The 20,213-nt window shown below is 46.2% G+C and overlaps 1 protein-coding gene across 1 annotated transcript; it reads right to left on the reverse strand.

The window, feature by feature from the left end:
- Positions 1–69: 69 nt before the first annotated feature.
- Positions 70–15,129, reverse strand: LOC122382583 (probable chitinase 10). Its single transcript, XM_043368112.1, has 8 exons — positions 15,086–15,129; positions 6,221–6,529; positions 5,024–5,154; positions 2,745–3,431; positions 2,243–2,394; positions 1,824–1,987; positions 1,184–1,393; positions 70–523 (listed from the first exon to the last, which is right to left on the reverse strand). Exons 2-8 carry the CDS (start codon positions 6,321–6,323, stop codon positions 357–359), a joined length of 1,614 nt encoding a protein of 537 aa, XP_043224047.1. The 5' UTR covers positions 6,324–6,529; positions 15,086–15,129; the 3' UTR covers positions 70–356.
- Positions 15,130–20,213: the final 5,084 nt, after the last annotated feature.

Here is a 20,213-nt window from a genome sequence, read left to right on the forward strand (position 1 = left end):
GAAATTCACATGTGACTGAGTTCTGAACTGGCAATGGTTGAAGATGATAGCTCAACTTCCCACACAAGATGAATCTGAAGTACCTATATTTGCAAATGACGCATTCACACACATGGAGGATGCGGTTGTCTGACAGCAGCACGCCGGTGACAAGACAGTCTGTCATAAACAATTAGTCTACTTCGTCACATGATCCGCACTTGAATAGCGATGATAGTTATTTACGATGTTACCGTTCGATGTGATTTATTCTCACGAATCGACACACTTCGCTGCAATATTACAGCCCGAACACATCCACATCAAGTCGTCTCACTCCTTCTCGGCCCCCCTGACGCCGTCCGTCCGACGCCGGCCTAGTCCTGGCAGTCGATGTTGTAGAGCCAGTTGCAGGCGCCGATCTGGCTGTCCCAGCCGGTGTTGGCCGGGCACGCAGTCGACTCGGCCTTGCCGTTCTGGCAGAAGAAGAACCGACGGCAGCTGTAGGGGTCCGGGTACAGGCCGTTGGGCCGCGGGCAGGTGACTGAAACAATAACGGATGAAAACGGTCATTCATAAATGTCACAGGCTTGTGTGTGCAATTAGAACCAAACGCCTTCCAGAAATATACATTGTTCAGGTGTGAATATCGTACTGGTAGCCGAAAGTAACTCGAATGGGCGTTCAAACCAGTTGAAAATGAGGACCAAGCAACTTTGGTTGTATTTTGTTGACTCATGACTGGGTTCCGAGATGTCATCTGCCCGAATGTAGCGCCGCAAGTTCTTTTGCGATCAAGTAAGGGAGTAGTAGTTACGACTGTGACCGCCAGGTGTAGCTTTCGATACATTTGGATTTTGGTGCCCCCAAGCTGAATAATGCGACCTCCAAGCAGTTCCATCGATCTATGGATTTACGGTGCGAGATTAGGTGATTAGCACCCTTTTTTGTTTAGGAACAAATACATTGGTTTTACAGCTAACGTTCGGGATACCCTTCCCCGAGGATATGAATAGGGTCACTTGAAAATGAGGCGATAGTTGACAACCGCATACGAGCACTCCAGCGCATTGTGGCTGGATACCGTACCAAGCGAATTGTTGCCCGTCATATCCCAATGTATTTTTTCCGTTACGTCAACACATCGATATATACCCAACTTCTAACTTTTAGCTACATGATCAAGAATCACCCGTGCACTCACATCTGCCCGCTGGTCTCCTGGTAGTCGTCGTGGTGGTGGCGGGCGGCCCGGCGCTCGCCACCGTCGGACACTCTGGCACCGTTCTCTGACAGGTCCCTGAGCGACTACTGAACGCCGTGCCCGCGGGGCAGCTGCGTCTCTCAGAGGAGCACACGTAGAAACGTGTGCAGTCGGCCGGGTCGGCGAACACGCCGTCACGGGGACAGCTGACTATTGGGGAAGAGGGGGTTATTAGAACCTTTCACTTTTTTACACCTTTGATCGAAGTCTTAGGGTAGTGACCAGTGACAATCGCTCTGACCCAGGACTGAAAAGGCTGGGTGCCCACTGCTCACGTTCTTCTCTCAAAGATCTGCTATCACAAGATTTGTGACTTGTAGTTTGTACCGAACGACCGAACTTATATGTGAAAGCCGCGAAGGAGGAAACATGCATTGCCACTGTCATTTTAAACCCCCAATAATTTAAGACGGGATGTTTTTATAATCACTAAATAATCATTTCGACCCCTCTAGCCAACGCAATGCTTCACTATAGTCAGGAGTCGGCGGCTCCTATTGCAGGTACCTATGTATTTAGTTGACAGTTGTCACAGCTTAGGTAGGTGCTTGTACTTCTCTTTATGCGTCCCTGCACTCACATCTGCCGGCACCCGCTCCCGTATTGACGACAGTGGTGACCTGGGTCGGTCTGGCCGTCACTGCCGGTCGCTGTGTAGGGCTCACTGCGGTCGCACTCCCAGCCAGCTCCAGATAGGCGTTAATGGCTGTCAGCATGGGCCACGGTCCGCCGCCACACACGTCCCTGCGGATGGACAATGGGCGGTATAACGCGATTATCTTAGTTAAAATTGCATCAATATTCAAATGAGCCATGAGGAATAACTGCCAGTTTTCGTAAAATGCTGCCAGTCTTAGGTTAAGAATGTGGCGAGCCGTTTAGGTACTTAGTAAACGGCCGACACAGATAATAAACAAGCGTCACTAAAAGTCACGCATCATTCAATGAACGTTCAACGTTCAGCGTTAAATAGGGGCTCGCAAGTCGCAGTCTACTCACCTGACGTCTTCCGATCCGACGTCCCAGACCATCATCCCGCCGAGGCCCAGGCTGAGCGCGAACAGGGTCTTCCTGGCAGCTGTGGAGGGATCGTCGAATCCCACCCACTGGTCGCCGGAGAAGGCGTGAGGTCCTGCCCGGCCGCTGGGGTCCTGTGAGCGGAAGGGGGGGTGTCAGATGGTCGACGAGGGAGAGAGCGAGAGAGAGAGAGAGAGAGAGAGAGAGAGAGAGAGAGAGAGAGAGAGAGAGAGAGGAGAGAGAGAGAGAGAGAGGAAGGGGAGATAAAAAATAAAGTGTAGGTAATGGAAATGTTTGTGCGCGAGTCTGACCTTTCTCTTCAGTTTTATCGATCGATTTAAGTTACCTGCCTATTTTCATGTTACAGGCCATGTTGTGCATGAATGCTCAAATGCACTGTGGCCTGTGAGCTAGCCAAGAGCGATATTATTGTTTTATAGCAATCGGCTTTGAAAGTTAAACCATCTGATTATGTATCCCTCACCTGCACGGCGTTCCAGCCGTCGTGGATTTTCTCGCAGATCTCCAGATAGGTCAATGTACCAGGCTCTCGGCTATACGGCCCCGCCCGGCCGGGCCCCGTGCCCGCCGCCACAGACGGCCTCTTATCCGGGCCGGGCACGGTCCACGAGCGGCCGTAGAGCGGCACGCCCAGCGCCAGTTTGGCCGCCGGAGCGCCGCGTCGGAGCCAGTGGTGGACGGTAGTCTCCACGTCGAATCCACGGCCGTTGTCGGACGCACGGGGCAGCAGCGGCGAGTGGTGGTCAGCGGTGCTTTCCCAGCTGCCATGGAAGTCGTATGCCATTACGTGAATCATGTCAATCTCAGAGGCGATGGCCGGCACGTCGAAGCCCTCGTCGATTCGCTCTCTGGTGGCTGGTGTGGCGGTGGAAAGCCACATGTCGTAAGGCCGGAAGGCGCGCTTCAGCTCCGCCACCAGTTTGGCGAAGTGCGGCTTGTCGGCTGCCGTGGGGTATTCGTAGTCGAGGTCCAGCCCGTCAAAGCCGTACTGACGGAGAAGGGCGACGGCACGACGCACGAATTTGTTGCGCCGCTCGCGGCTGGCCAGCATTCGCGAGTATTTGGGACCAGAGTCGTTGTAGCCTCCCAGAGCGAGCAGCACTCGCAGGCGAGGGTTGCGCTCCTTGAGAGCCACGAACCGCTCATATCCCTGCAGGTGGTTTGGATCTAGGTAACATGATAGATTAATTAACCTTCGCCCCAGTGGGGGGGGGGGGCATATGTTACCACCCTGTCGCGTTTTTTTTGCGTGTGAATAAAAATCCGCGGCGCGTAGCGCCGCGCCGCCTGCGGTAGCTTTTGGTACATCAATTTTGGACATTGTGTGAAATTTTTGACCCCAGGTCATGTCAGGTCAGGTCACCAGGTCAAGTTAACTGACCAAGCCTAAAAAAGTTTGCAATCATGTCCAGCCTGCAGTGTTTGTCAGAAAGGTTTTAAACTTGGTGGATTGCATGCTGTTATGGGCGCCTACAATTTGTATATCTCGGATTTTTTATATCCGTGACCTAGTCAGGTCAGTGGCGTGACCTTTCCATTACAAGTCAATGGAGAAAAATGAAAATGCCTCTACATCCGTGTGTACGCATAGGAACAGTCCAAATATTTCAGAATCACAATGATTTAGTCCACTCGTGATGACCAAAGTGTCATTTTTGCTGATAGCCTCTAGAAAGGTCATCCGAGGTCATTTGAGGCTACAAACAGATTTTTGCCAATAACTCGCGATTAGAAAGAGATAGAACGCTGGGGATGGTCTCATTGTGTTTGTCTTGTTGAGACGCATCGACTGATATGCAACATGACCTTTTCCGGTCAGGTCATGACCTTGACCTGAGGTCAAATTTTTAAGTTGACCTTTCAAGGTCAAATTATAACTCATTCGACGCGTCTCGGCGAGGGTAACACGATTCTGGCAATAGAAATGTCGTGGCCTTTTGTAGTCGAAAGTTATTGTCGAAAAACACTTTTCGTAAAAACAGCTATTTTTGGAGTTTTTGCCCTCTGGAGGCTAAACCGTTGACCTGAGGTCAATATTGATAATGACCTTTTCAAAAGAAGAGTTCAAAAGCTATCGATTGCTTTTCCATGCGTTTTTCTAGCTACCGTAGTTCCTGAGATGGCGGCATGTTTTCTGAAAAATATAATGACAATTGGCAAATTTGACCTTTGATGACCTCTGGTGACCCCAATATTGCTCTAAGGTGAAAAAATGACTGAAATACTTTCAAACGTACGCATTGAGAGCTATCGACTGCTTTTTACTGCGTCTTTCTAGCCCTCTTAGTTTTTGAGTGAGAGGTGGATGGTAACATATGCCCCCCCCCCCCCCACTAGGGCGAAGTTGGCTGAAACCGCCACTGGGGCGCGGGTTAATTACTGGAAGTCAGTCTTCATAAGCGAATGTTAGGTACTTTTTCTTTCGGTGACGGAAACATCTACCGACATATCTGAAGGTAATCGAAGTTTGAACGGGTTTATAATGAATATAATGTCTCACAAAATGAGGCTAATTGACTTCGAGCATAGTGACTGGTTGCAAACATTACATTGTTCACTGGGTTTCGTGATTTCTCTTGCCCTAGCCCTAAGGTCTCTATTTTGGAAACGTGAGAACATGTCACATACAGAAGGCGACACGCTTCTGACTAAGTACATAACATCGACCATTCAGCAAAGCTATTTATTTTATAACCGAGCCCGCGACGGGAGTTAACCCGTCCCTCTTGGTGAGCATCTCACCCTCTGGTCGATATCCAGGTGTATGTCAAACGGCTGCATGGTCAGCGTCCGCTCGTCCAGCGTGGCGAACGCGTAGATGTAGATGGTGCATTTGGTGGGGTCCAGGTCATCCACGGTCACCTTACCGTGCCCTGTACAAATGGCAGTATGTTACGTCTTTTGCTTATGGAACACCTACAAGTACCTCCCTATTTATGTTCATGATAATTAGCATTAGACATGGCTTTGCGTTTTCAATAATAAGCATTCCATAGCTGACGTTTCATTGTGCTGAAGTAGATACGCTAATGACGATAATTGGATGATATCTTGGGCCAGAGCGTAACGTTCTGTCCTGCTCAGGCAAGTCTTCATTTCATTTGTTATCGGTCGACGTCCAGTGCCTCATCGTGCCTTTTTTATAACACATCTTAAAACACAAGACCTGACGCGAGATAAAGAATCATGAACTATGTCGACCTCATCACATCGCTGCAAAATCTCGTTCATCACCCTGGGAAGCCTACAGGACATGCCCGTTTTCACGATTTCTACTCTTTCGTGAGGCACCGCAAGAAAAGTAGGTACGCAGCCGGCCGCCGGGTGATGCGGGGCGGAACGGCCAATCCGAAGTGCGACCGCAAGAAGTTGAAGTCGCTTATTTGACCATTTGAGTACCTGCTTCAATTTTTAATCAAAAGTTCAGTTGGTATTTGCTTGTATTAACCACTCGTCTTCAAAACCTGAGTTTAGGCGATCTCATTGATTTTGGATTTTTGAAATCAATTCATTAATCTATTGCGTTAACTTTTAGCCAATATCTGTCGAAATTGCCGACTTTAGGAAGATATGACATACAAAAAAAAAACTTAAAATAAAAATTAAACCAGTAAAAGTAAGCAATCCAATCTCCAACTGATGCTGGATGAAGTGCTGAAAATTTCCAAGTTGACATCTCAAATGTTTTTAAGTCGGGCGACGGGGATTAGTCGGTTGGGCACATTCTCCAGCACGGCGCCGTCTAAATTAAGCGCCTTTCCCATTCAATTGTGGTCTGAATATGCCTCAAGAATAGATATAATTTTACATGTAGGTTGTTGCATTTATGAATTGCGTAATTAGTCAAACGCAGATATTTACCTGCGTCATCACTCATCACATTAACCCTTGAACATAATTAATTACACCTTTATTAATGCGATCGCCGTCCCGACTGACCTGTCCGGTAGGAGGTCCATGAGGCCCAGTAGCAGATCACCTCCGTGCCCAGCACACACCCCACCGCTCCAAGCACCAGCAGCACCGTGGATAGGACCCGCATCCTGCGCCCGTCGTCACAGCTCTTCACGCCGAAGGACGCACACAGCGCTCTTATGCGCCGGTGACTCCGGAGCGCCGCCGCCGCGGGCGATCGGGGCTCGCCGCCCCCGGCTGGGGCAGCCACCGTGTCGACAGGTCGTGTCGGGCTCGGCGAAGGCCCACTGCGCGCTCTGCTGCGCCTCAGGGTGCCACTAGTGGAGAAGCACGCTACGAGCCGCGTGGGCATACACAGGAACTCGATCGTAAAATGGAGAGTGACGCGGGTTATAGGTGGGTTATTGGGAAGCTGTGAGGGTGCGTGATAACCCTCGCCCCGTTGGGGGGGGGCCATTTTGGCCCCCCCCTGTGGTTTTTCCTGAATAGCAAGAAAACGGCGGCGCGCAGCGCCGCCAAATTTTCAGTACCTTCCCGGGCATCAATTTGACACCTTCACACCAAATTTCAAGTCTTAGGTCACCTTAGGTCAGGAGTTATTGAGGTCAAACTGAGGTCATGTTCGAGCAAAAATGAGCAAAAAACATGCAATCTTGAAACGCTCACCAAATCTACAGTTATCAAGCAATTTCAAAGTTCTTTATATGGTCTAGTAGACAAAAGGCGGCGCTACAAAACTGCTATCTCGGATTTTCAAAATTTTTGGTTTTTGACCCAAAAAAAATCAAAAAATTGTTTTTTTTAGAAAAACTTTGAAAAAATCCAAAAATTTTCCGAATTTCTAAAAAACCGGAATATATGTGATAGTCCCAGCGCTCTTCTATATACATACCAAATTTCAGATCGATATCTCGTTTTTTGGCCAAGTTATAGCGAAAAAACTGTTCAAAAATGATGACGTCAAATTTTTGAACTCAATTTTTAGCAATTCTAGAGCTCGTACGGCAAAACAAAGACCACCATTGAACTCCCCGTGACGAGCTGCATCGATTCGATACCCATTTTATGCAAAAATATTAACTTTGAAATTTGACCTAATTTGACCTGACCTTGACCTGACCTTGACCTGACCTTGACCAAAACGTGATCTAAGCTGGCCCCAAAGGCTGCCTGACCCATATAATCGCATTTGTCATGTAAAATGGACCATAAAACATGTATCACACGACACTTTCATATTGTGACCCTCCCGTGACCTGACCTCTGTGACCTGACCTGGTATCAGTGACCTCAAATAGCAAAATAGGGGAGAGTGGTGCAGGAGGCCCCCCCTTAAGCTCAGTTGCTATTTTTAGACAACTGATAATATTTAAGAGCTAACGTGTGCATGCGCTGTGAGCATGCATCATTTTCCCATACATATTTGCATTCAAAATGAATCTAGGGGGTACACAAACCGTAAACTTTAACATTTTGGAAAAAGTTGCAAAAGGGCCTCTTACACTATGGGTATGGTAAGACGCCCCCCCCCCTCGGGCGTTTAACAAGGCAAGTCGACTTGTAAAAGACGTTTTGCGAACACAGCTGCAAGGCCTTTTATTTCGAAAAGCTAAGCAAATACGGTGTTATCGAAACCAATAACACTTCCAAAGCGCTCGAACAATGCGAAAACTAGCACAACCAAACGCTGATGACCAACGAAAATTGTACCTATTACCTCTAGAAAAAGAAACAGAAAAAAGGAAACAAAAACAAACTCCTTGAAAAAAGAATGCTGCACGCCTGCCGCAGGTGCAGGCGTTTTAGCATCGGGGGCGTTTTTTATCGGGGGGCGTTTTATAATCCTCGAAGGGAGGGCCTCTTAAAAAAATGCAGTGTTTTAACGTCACAATATTTATGGTTTATGAGACATTTGCAGCGCACCAGAACATGGTCTATTTTGAAGCTAACATGTGACAATTTCGATGAGATAAGATTGCATTTGATAGCCATTGTTTTTTCAGATATATAAGGGTGATAAAGATGCATATATCTAGCAAGTAAAGGGGCAAAAACAGAAACAGGCTTACCAAAAGTCGCTGCGACGCACCTGATACCTCAGGTTTCGTGAGTTGTTGTTTCAAGAGGGCTTCTGCTTTACAAGAACATTAAAAAATAAATAACATTATTGGTTTGGTAAAAAAAGCGATGGGGCCTCTTACCGACCCTGGGCGTCTTACACGGATCTCCCCTATGTGTTTGAAGAACATTTCCCCATCGATGATTTTCAATGAAATGCATTTTACTCGATTTTACAACGCATTTCTTGAAGTGCCTGTAAACGGTGAAAATTGGACCTTTGACCTGACCTGTGACGTCATCGGTTTGACCTAGGTCAATAAAATTGGGTCACAAGGTAGTTCCCCGTTGGGGCTATCCAACGCCGTTTACCGCTTGTCGCTATGTTGCTTGGTTCTCGAGATCTTAGGGGGGGGCCAAAATGGCCCCCCCAACCGGGCGCGTTGCTCGGCAGAGCCCAACGGGGCGCGGGATAATGATGATGATTCAGCGTGCTAACTACGCAGGGTGGGTCAGGGTGCAGGCTTAGGTCTTGATCAACACGTATATATAGGGGGATCTAGAATAACGCTCACACAAATGCAGCCATGCTGTCGTGTAGTGTAGCACATGACAATATTTGATAGCTTCGCGAAAGCGATTCCAACTGACACGTAACTGCCTTGCAATCACTTAAACCTTTTCTTACTACGCACCATCTTGTTAAAATTGTGCCTTCCATCGGGTTAAAACAAAGTGAAGCTTGGCCTAGGCATAAAAACACTGAGGATTATTCAAATACGAAGATAATGAAGGTAATGAAGGAAGAGCATAAAGCCGTCAACGCATTGAACCCGGATTTGTTGCACGCGATAATGATTCTGCCGACTCTGCGGGTGTCATTGATGGCTTCTTGTTAGTGCAATTATGTATACAGCCGTCATCCGCGTCAAATGATCACCACAAACTCGTAAGGCTACAACGCATTTCTTCTGCTGTGCCATTAGGTCATAGGTGTGGTTTTCTGCTTGAAATATGATGACCAAGCCGGAGATCTTGGTGTGTGTCAGCGAAGAACAGAGCGACGCAGTTTTCTTTTGCGTGATGCCATGAGGTCATAACCCGCGCCCTGCTGGGGTTACTGGATTTCCACGCCCTGCTGAGGGGAGGGGGTGTTTGAACACCCCTCCCTTCTAACTCGGCTCTTGGGCCACGTAACAATACAGGGAAGGCGGCGTTCAAAAGCGCGTCAAAAATAATGGCGAAATTACTTAGGTGAATTTTCTGGTCAGGTCAAAGGTCAGGTCACTAGAGATCATTAAAGGTCAAATTTCGCCGATTTTCAGGCCGAATGTCGACAATTTTCAACAGACCGGCGCATATCTCGGAAACACAAAAGCTATATAGGTAGGGAAGACGGGGGAACACCGACCCCCTTAACCATTTGGGGTCTAGTCACGTAATTTTTGGCCAAATGATCAATCTCTCAGTTTCATTGGATTGTCGCATCAATTCTACATAGGTACATTTCAACCAATTGTTTTCTTGTACTGTCGTTCATAATTGCATTATTCCACATTTAGTAAATGTCTACAATTTTCGGGGTAGCACCGACCGTTGGGTAACACCGCCCAAGCTCAGCAGGCAACGAAATGTGCAGATCGCTGGACTATTAAGTGGTTCTCCTTATCGCAAATTTGAGTCGTTTTGGTATATTTATGAAATACAGTGGAAACGATTTTATCATATCCCTGGTATGTAAGTACAATGTACTTATTTATGTAATTAGACGACTAAAAGTCCCAAAATTTCCTTTTCCTCGAAATTCTTAATTATCCTCTAAAAAGAAAACATAGCAACAACGTTCTTTCTTTATTTGAAATGCGCCACTCCTTGGTTAGGTGTCACAATGTACTAAAAAAAAAAAAATACCATGTGGGCGGTGTAACCCAAGTGTCTGCATTTTTCTAAAAATCCTTAAATATGGCAGCACGACCAAAATTTCTCTCGAGCAGGAGCACGTAATGCTCGGATGAGTCCTAGTTATTGCAAAAAAATACTACTTCAGGACTAATGTCTGTCAAATAAGATCAGTTTTCTTTTGCTTATTATGCTAGAAATAGTATAAAACATATTTAAGAACCGTAAAATTAAGAATTTCTCGCAAATCACCTATAAACCAATGCGGTGCACTGCCCATACCTGCACTGCTGTTGTCGTCACGCTGGTAAAAGACAGTCAACTGTCGCCCTAGACCTTTTTATATTTCTGATATCGGGGTGGGCGGTGTTCCCCAAAGGGCGGTGTTCCCGGCCCCTAAATAATATAGAGCGCCCGGAAAAGCGCATTCGATAGTCCTATTATCGTTCTTTCTGAATATTTCTTTAAGATTTGCTTATAGCTCAACGGTTTTGCCTGCATGGGTCTAGAACTGCCAAAATAAACGATTTTTGCGGAAACTGTTTTTTTTTCTGCAATCACTTTTGACTCAAATCTTGCACGAGCTTACACTGTAAAAAATATTGACTAGCCCCTCGTCAAATGATTCTCAACGCTAAATGTCGGGGGTACAGACTAGTTTTGCATCCTACTTTTGACACACGCTGCGAGCCCCTGGCTTGTTTTGTGTTCGTCAGATGACAGTTACCAGGTGTCGGTTAGTTTTTACCACGTCCCAAAAATAGCTGGAGCGTTTCTGCCTTGTTTTGGAAGCAGGTCCTCGTTAATGCTGTGTATGATAACAAAGTACCTAGTAACAATAATAACGAAAAACAATGTCAAAACGAGGGCGGCTTGTTTAGTGACGATGCTCAAAAGAAGCATCGTCTTGTTCCTACTTCACGAATGAAGCTCAAACTAGGTCAAAACTAACGTATTGCTCAACCCATAGTCAGATGACCAGCAGATCCTACGCCGCCCAATCCAGTCATCGAATTTGCCAGCGAATTCGTTTGAAGACCATCATATTATTAAATATCGGTGGTCTTCAAACGAAATCCCTTACCAGTTTGATGACGAATTCATCCGGCCCATTCCAAAAACGCTCAAGATAAAATGAAAGTGTATTTCTGAAATAATATGCTTTCTTGCAATGCACCTTTCGTATATCAAGCGAATCTTTCACTTCCAGCGCCCGTTTACAGTTATCAATCGAATCAGAAGCATGCACATACCTATCGATAGATCTGAACCTAAGAACACAGACGACATTTTGTAGAGTACCTGTCTGAGCCTATGCAGTGGAGCCCGTGAGCCGCCCAACCGCAGCTGCCTCATGAACTTGATGATAGGTCTGAACCTCAGATTGGCCAGAGCTTGGCCGTCAATAACCAGCTTATTTATCCACAGTTGTAGTGACTTAGGGTTTGGAATTTGCCAAACCTAAGTTTTGATTACCAAGAGAAGTTTTGTACTTCTTGCACTTGCCCTTTCTTCATAACTTTGGCGGAAATCGTCGTAGTGAAACTTCAGTGTTCCGTTAGCTGTCGGTTCTTGAGAGAGTTGGCCAGGCCGGACACCGGGGGCGGCTCCACAACTTTCGAAAAATTAAACCTAAGTCCTATTGCACTGCATGGAGAGCAATTCATTTAAAATCGCTCTTGTTTCGCCCCCCCTCGACAACTTTGCAAACGTCTCTGCGCGATTTCGTTGAGAATAATGGCTTATGGCAAGTTATTGAATCAGAACGTCGATCACTGCAGGTCATATATCAGTTGGTGACATACCAGGGAAATAAGCTAAAATTAGAGCACTCTATTTATTGCTCCTGCCCCATGTTGAAGAGATACCCCTAAAAGCGTGATCTTTTATCGGCCCTTACGCAGCAAGGCAGTAATTCTCAGACCGGTGGATGGTATCAATAGAAAGAGAATGCGTCAAGGATTAACATGAATTAATTAAAATAACATTAAAATGTTGATTAAGCGTGGAAATTAGTCCCAAACATAAGCTAATTATTGCTCCTACCTCGGCGACGGCGCTCCCCGCAGTCGGCGGAGAAGCTAAAATAAAAGCCACCATCCTCCTCCGTAAGTCAATTTTAGAGCGGCCGAGTGGGCCGATGCGGGGCCACCAAACTGAGGTGAGACGTGGCTAGTAATTGCAAACCGCCATAGAAATCAATATCTTAAGACGTACAATATGGGATGATTACTCTGAAGCTGGAGTGAAAGCATGAGTAGATTGCAAGAAACGAAATGCATAGATTGGTTGAATTATGTACAATAGGCACAGCTCAGATGAAGCCATTTCTATGATGTTGACATATGACATAACCCTTCCTCTCCTCACCTATGACCTAAGTGCATTGGCAGTTACCGGCATAGTTTTTGAGCACGAGTGCAATTCGCCATCGGACCGCAATACATGTTGCTAGGCTGCTGCAATTACAACGAACATACGAATACTGCCTTCATTTGTAGACGTTTGTTTTTTAGGCGGTCTTTGACGTGCAAGGGGGCATACCTGTCGACAACTTGAGTTTCTTCGAATTTCAAAAACTCCCAGAATTTCAATTCCTTATGCACTGTTCATGTTGTAGGTACAGCTATGTTCACAAGTTTTCGTTTCCTCCTGTTCTAAAAAGGATGATATTTGTCGATTTCGTGCGTCGCTGATAGGAGGGTGCGTTTAATAATTAGGCCCAACGCTTTCTGCATCCGCGAGTACCTTCAAAAGGGAACAACAGTTTCCATTTATTACACTATGGGACATGTGACAAAATGACCACTGGAACACGCATGAAACGGAGCTCATATTCCTAAAAATGTCTACCATCACTTCTTTTCTGACGCTATTAGCAAATACCATCTCAAGTTAGGTGGTTGACAGACAGTCAATGGAGATCTGGGGAGACTGAGTGATGCCAATTCACCACTTAACTGATAATGAGGGCCGAGGGAAGAGAAACATGCAACATGCACAACTGACAACTTGACAAGTGACAAAACACTACCACTATTGCACAGTGCACAACCAAATTACAGCAGCCAGCCCAAAAAATGCTTTTGGTGGCTAATTGCAAAACAAGTCACTAATAAATGTCTTAGTTGCAGCTGAACACTGCACAATAATCACACTGTTCACACATTGAGTGAGATGCCACAGGTGGTTTGAATCACACTTTGGTTCAACTGCAAATCTGAAGTGTTGTCATGAGGTTCATGCCTCCATGATCACAGCACTTTGGTTGTGGTTGACATAACACTTGTAGTCTGCAGAGTTCCACATGAACTGCAGACACCTCATCTGGTGGTCTTCATGTTGCTCAACTTCTTCAGGAGGCAAATGTCGACCACCCAGCGGAAGCATGGTCCTGCAGAAAAGAAAGGTAATGCATAAGGTACAAACATTATCTGCTGAAACAGCTCCTTCTGTTGGCTGTTATTAAACTTTTAACATAGGTAACATAACAACATGTATTCTATGTATATTACATTTGTTGAAGTAAAATACTGCCGGCTATTTCAAAACCAGAAAATGAAATTATATTGTGGCATAATTCACCTGCTCAGCTACCAGTATCAAATAATAATTAATTTAATATTTGGCATATTCTATATAACACATTCATAGAATATTCTACTTCACGTCACAAGGACTCACAATCTTTCTGTTGGGTGTTTGATTGACACATTAACTAAGTTTGTCTTAGGTTTTATTATTGCAAAAAATTCATATTGCATTATTGTATCAAAATACTGCCTGCAATAACAAAACAAGAACATGAAATGCCAATGAGCAAGCCGCCTTTCCTTAAAATGGATTACTTTGAAAGGAATTTTAGTTTCTTTTAAGGAAAAGGAGAAATGATTATCAGGTAATTATCAGAAAACCACTCAACCAGCAAGTGGCTGGGTGGTTTCACAGCAAACATCAAGCCAAAACATATGCTTACATCTATCTAACAATTGAGCCATTTGACTACTACAAGGATATGTGAGCAAAATAAGAATCCAATTATCCAATGTTGACTTCCTTGCAAAGTTTATGCCTTATTTTATGAAAATGTGTCACTAGAATATGATACTTATCATCGAATATTATTTAATTTACGATTTATTTCGATCGGAATGCACATGGAGTCCCGCGCCATTTTCGTCGACGATGAATATGATCGTGTTTCATGAAGAGATAAGGGGTTTCAATGGTCTTTCAAAGCAATAATTTGATGCAAAAATTTGTAGGAAATAATATGAAGCTGGTTCAAATGGCCATCAACCATTTAAAACACCGAAAATACTCACAACTCCGCCCCGACGACCACGCAGCACCGCGCACGCCACACTACTGGCACAATGCCAAAACTGTTGTCACAGCGGAAATGTTTTTTTTTCTCGATTGCAATTGTGGAATTATTTATTAAACAGAAGATGATCTTTCCGAAAAACCGACTGATTTCATACACAAATGCATGGAAAATAAAAAATCCCGGTAAGTTTATTTGTAATGTTTTGTCGATTTTGACATGCTCCTAGTTTGCAGCCATATTTCGATATGTTCTACAGGGAGTTCAGAATTATTTCAGGACCAATCTTTTCCTCATTCATTTTCCCGTCGATCATGAAATTTTTAGAGCGGAACAATTGGTTTCCAGGCGGTCCGAGCGGTTTTCGTGAGAAGGGTGCAAAAATCGGCGTCATTTTTAGAGCCTCGACACCAGCTCAACACAGGACCCTATGGGAGACGGTGAAGTAGCGGGAGCAATAAATAGAGTGCTCTAATTTTAGCTTATTTCCCTGGTGTGTCACCGACTGATATCGGCAAGCAATTCTTCATAACTAGACACTGCACAAATGGAAACGATACAGGTTTGCCCAGTGATAAACACTCGCACTGCACAGACTCGCGCACCCCCGACCGAACGCGGCACGGCACAGCGCAACAGCTGGCGCCGGGAAGCCGGGAACGCATTAAGTGAAGGATTCACAGGTGCGCAACTTTATTGCGAACAATAAAAACCTACCGCAAACGATTAAAAAAAAAGTTTTAGGGCAATCGGAAATACAAATGTATTGACTTATAGAAATAAAATTGTCATTCACCTTCCAAATAACCCAACAATTTATTTGCCGTAAAAAGTGTCTGGAAATGGAAAGTTGCTAACATGATTCAGCAAGTAGGGAAACGCAGCCGCTACCTGGCGAATAATCTCAGGCTGGTTTAGTGACGACAGGCGTGCACCGTGAGCAGCGCCACCGGGAATGTGGCGTCAGCTGATTGATGCGTGTGCTGCTTTTGAACAGTTGCGTACGGTACATATCGTTCACATTAAAAATTAACCAATGTTTCAAATTCTATTATTATAAATTGACACTTTATATTATTACATTGTGTCAAAATATAATCATTATAATGTGTTATTCAATGTATAATCAAGTAGCTATCAAAAGGCTTAAATTATAAATTGAGTCTTTACCAGTAAATAGAAATAGCATATTATCCGCGTAGTAAAGCATAGGCGTATTTGTGAGAAAATGGATAGAATTGAATTTAGCAGAGTCGCTTTCCTGGTTGATCTAATTTTGGCATCGCTTCTTATTTTACATCCGCAACTATATATCCCTGATGCCGAATATCCAGCGGCAGGCATAGACACAACACTTACGGCAGGGACTTTGATGCAAAACCGCTTCTGTAAATAAAATAACTCTGAAATGGTGCTGGTTGTCCACCTATTATCTCCAGTGTAAATGAAGGCCGAGAGAACGCGCTTTCTGAAAGTTTTAATTATATGACATCCCGGCGTACTGTACGTCGTCGTGAGCGACGTTTCACGGCCGCTGCTAGCACCCTCCCACCACACGCAGCGAAATCGGTTTCCACCATTAGAGTTCAGTGGTTTCCACATACATTTAAGAACTCGGACGCTCCAATATTGAATGACGTTAGCTGGTCTCTAAACCCAATGCAGTGACTTGTCTCAGACTTAACCTGACATCGACGTGACTTGTTGACCTACTGATGGAGAATGCACCAAAAAAATCTGTCTCGACCATCCATTCGGAAGTTTGATGAGGAGCCAAAAATCTGCATCCCTCCCAGCGATTCGTATATTCATCTCAATGCTTCAAGAAGTCCGGGTTAAAAATATGCGCACAAAACACACATTAACGACTTTAAAACGGAAACAAGCTTCACCACTCACACGCAAAACTGAGGCGAAACTTGAGCTGTCATTAATTGTATAAATGATAATGTGAATTTACCACGAGCACAGAGTAGTAACCAACAGCGCAGAACCAACATGCTCGGTCCGAACTCAGCTCTGCAAATATCAGTTCTCACCGCGCCAAACAGTCTCACAAACGGCAAATAACCGAGGTTACCACGATCACGAATGTGAATGATCATTGATCACCAATACCATAAAAGTCTTGCGGCACGCCGCCGCCGGCTCCCGCCACAGCCAGCGCAGGGGCGCAGCACACAAAGCGAGGCCACGCTAAAGTCTTGCGGCACGCCGCCGCCGGCTCCCGCCACAGCCAGCGCAGCGGCGCAGCACACAAAGCGAGGCCACGCTAAAGTCTTGCGGCACGCCGCCGCCGGCTCCCGCCACAGCCAGCACAGCGGCGCAGCACACAAAGCGAGACCACGCTAAAGTCTTGCGGCACGCCGCCGCCGGCTCCAACCACAGCCAGCACAGCGGCGCAGCACACAAAGCAGGGCCACGCTAAAGTCTTGCGGCACGCCACCGCCGGCTCCAACCACAGCCAGCGCAGCGGCGCAGCACACAAAGCGAGGCCACGCTAAAGTCTTGCGGCACGCCGCCGCCGGCTCCCGCCACAGTCAGCGCAGCGGCGCAGCACACAAAGCGAGGCCACGCTAAAGTCTTGCGGCACGCCGCCGCCGGCTCCAACCACAGCCAGCGCAGCGGCGCAGCACACAAAGCGAGGCCACGCTAAAGTCTTGTGGCACGCCGCCGCCGGCTTCCGCCACAGCCGGCGCGGCACACAAAGCAGGGCCACGCTGAAGTCTAATCACCAGGATGCACGTACAGGCGCGCACGCTTGGCCTCCCGGCTGCAGGTAGGCTGCTCCTTTCGGAGACGTTCTCTGTCGCCGATGAGGCGCCGGATCTCACGTACCCGCAGCTGCGTCCTAGTCATAGCGTACTTCCTCAGTACGTATGGATGCAGCTGCGGGAACTTCAGCGCAGCAGCCTCGGCAAGTCGCCTAACGACGCCGGGGCCGCGGTCGACATCTCCTCCGTGCATCGTGGTGAACAGCACCTCCAGCTGCTCAACCTCATCGAGCCACCGCGCGCTGGGCACCGTGAGGCCGCCGCGGCTGAGGGTGTCAATCCAGGCGTAGCGCTCGTCACGGGGTACCTCGCTGGCATCGGACGTGATCTTGCCGAGCGTGCTGTCCACTGTGGCGCACTTAGCGGCCACGTACCCCGCGACGTACGCCAGCGCCTGCCTGGAGAGACTGGCGACACCGGTTGCTCCAGAGGGAAGGCTTGCAGGTGGCGGGGCGGCGCCGGCGCTGGCTGCGGGTCCCGGACACGGCTGGCGGGCGGTCACCAGGTTCTCCACCGCGGTGACGTCCGCGTCCGGCACCTCTGGCTCCACTGGCGGCTCGTGGTCCAGGTCCAGCGTCGTGGCGCTCAGGTAAGTCGGCTCCTTCTCCTCCAGCAGTACTGAGGCCCCGGACTCGCGCGGGTCATCGTGGGTTGCGGCGGCCACTGTCGGCGCAGCTCCTATGAGGAGCAGGCGGAGGCGGTTCTTGGCCTCCACTGCCGTGGGGTTGGTGTTCGCCGCACCCATGCCTCTCAACTGAAATAGAAACAGTGGTTGGTAAAATACCTAAAAAAAAGTCGATTAGGTGGGCATTAAAGGTGCGGGGTATAACTTAACCACTGTGACAACAGGTCTAATATTTATTGTTTTTTACCATTACCGGGTCACCCAGTGAAATCAAAGAAGTGAAACAAAACATAGTTTATCAGAGTGAGGTAATTAAAGTCTATTATAACACAAAAGAGGTGAGTGTGAGTGGGTAACACTTAATATATATAAAAAAGACCAATGTCTTCATTACGAGTAAACCATGAATGTTTATTGTTTAAGGATAGAAAAAATGCCGTCAAAGTACTTATATACACAACCCAGATATGTAGTAAGCTACACATTCGGGCGAGACGTATTAAAACAATCAAATTAAAATAAATTTCAAGGCTAGATACAATACCAGGACAAAGGGCTTTGCGTGATGCAGAGTGAGATATAATGCAGAGTGAGATATACCTAGTGGCTACAGTTTTTGCGCACTCTCCGTAGAAGCCTGCCCAAACGGTCTGAGGAATATTCCCTGGGATTCTCTTAGCAGACATCACCCGAGCTGCCATATCCAGTTAGGTAGGTTGGTAGGTTGTAGGTTGGTAGGTTAGGTTGTAGGTTGGTAGGTTAGGTTGTAGGTTGTAGGTAAGGTAAGGTCAGGTTAGATATGTTTTGTTATATATTTAACCATGAAAAGACAATTGTTGCGCAAGTGAGACATAGATATGGCAGCTCGGGTGACGTCTGCAAAGAGAGTACCTGATCCCCGATGAAAAAACGAAACCGCCCATCCGAACGCAGCATGTGTCTGCCCCAACCAGATCTTGTCGAACCCTGCCACGTTTTGCAGACTGGATCGCTCCCAAAAATAGCAGAATCGTTGTCATTTTTAGCACATGTGACAAAAATAGCATATGATAAAAATGACTGATTGACCAAACCTCCCAGACTGATACAAATTCCTGTGAATCTGCACAGCACAAGAGTAAATTCACACTGCAAACATCAATGGAGAGCCCAGCTATGAGCCAACACATCAGTCAAGTAATCTCACCTGAACAATTTTCATCTGCGACCTGCCATAGGAAATACACTTATGACACAGGTATCGTCCAGCAAGCTTGCCAGGGTCACCCATTCCCAGGGCCTGAATGACGGACTTCGAAACGTACTTGGAACCAATCTTGTTCAATTTTGGCACTTCCGACTCACTTGAAATCAGTGCGTGCCCCCCATATGCACAACGCCGTCTTCTGCCTTCAATATTCATCTTGAAATTTAGAAGCCAAGGCGTACAAGCGCTCAAATCTCGGGCAACATGGCGTCCAAATGGCGTCGGCGACGGAAGTGGCGCACGTCGCCATTTCTAATATACGGTTTATAACAAAAACGAGATAGTTTTCGACAAATTTAGCCATTTTCCGTAAAACCATATGCTTAATGAGGTATATCAATCGAAAGTCAATACGCTAATCTATCTCAATCAACAACTTGTAGAGGCCAGCTCCCTCCCATTTTTCAACTACCTCTTTACCATAGTGCCTTTTTTCATTCAGACATTGAAGCCTTTAGGGGCGAATTTCGCCTTTTTCCGTAGAACCTTAAGCTTAATGAAAATTAACATCTAACAGACAATTAAATACTGGTGCTAATTTTAATTTTTATAGAGGCCAGCTCACTCTAGATTTTTTATAGGAACGCTCTGTCTAAGGGCCATCACTTCTTATCAAGCACAAAATGGCACTTTGAAAAGCGATAATTTAATGTTTTTCTGTTGTTTTCCAAAAAGTTCATATCAAGAGAATGCAAAAATCAATTTCATTTCTAAAAACATCAGAATTAAGTAGGTTCACTGCCTAGATACTGAGATATCCGAGGCTTCCTGAAGGCATGATGTCATACCGTGAAATTACAAATTTCTTGGCAAGAACGAATTTTAATGAGGATAACTAAAAATATGTCTTTATTAAATCGCGAAACATAAGTAATAGCAAAGTATTAGGAAAATCTGTAAAGTAGTTACGTAGCAAGTATCTTGCAAATCATGCTAGCACTAGTTGTCAAGACCTGAACCCGTTGCCTTCATGTTGAAGGAATTTTTCGGTGTTACCTAGTGTTTTTATATACCTTGAGTGACGAGTGCATTGCTACGGCTTGTTCCTCAACCTTCACAGATTACTATGACAAAACTACCCCTAGTAT

Source organism: Amphibalanus amphitrite, unplaced genomic scaffold, assembly GCF_019059575.1.
Source record: "Amphibalanus amphitrite isolate SeventyFive unplaced genomic scaffold, NRLGWU_Aamphi_draft 000143F_arrow, whole genome shotgun sequence".
Lineage (NCBI taxonomy): Eukaryota > Metazoa > Arthropoda > Thecostraca > Balanomorpha > Balanidae > Amphibalanus > Amphibalanus amphitrite.

Excerpts from the sequence above, each read along its gene's own strand:
- LOC122382583 (XM_043368112.1), bottom strand. The coding sequence starts at position 6,323 with ATGCGGGTCCTATCCACGGTGCTGCTGGTGCTTGGAGCGGTGGGGTGT. Across the intron at positions 5,155-6,220 it reads ATGGACCTCCTACCGGACAG|GGCACGGTAAGGTGACCGTG; the intron begins GTCAGTCGGGAC and ends CCATTTGTACAG. Across the intron at positions 524-1,183 it reads CAGGAGACCAGCGGGCAGAT|TCACCTGCCCGCGGCCCAAC; the intron begins GTGAGTGCACGG and ends TTATTGTTTCAG.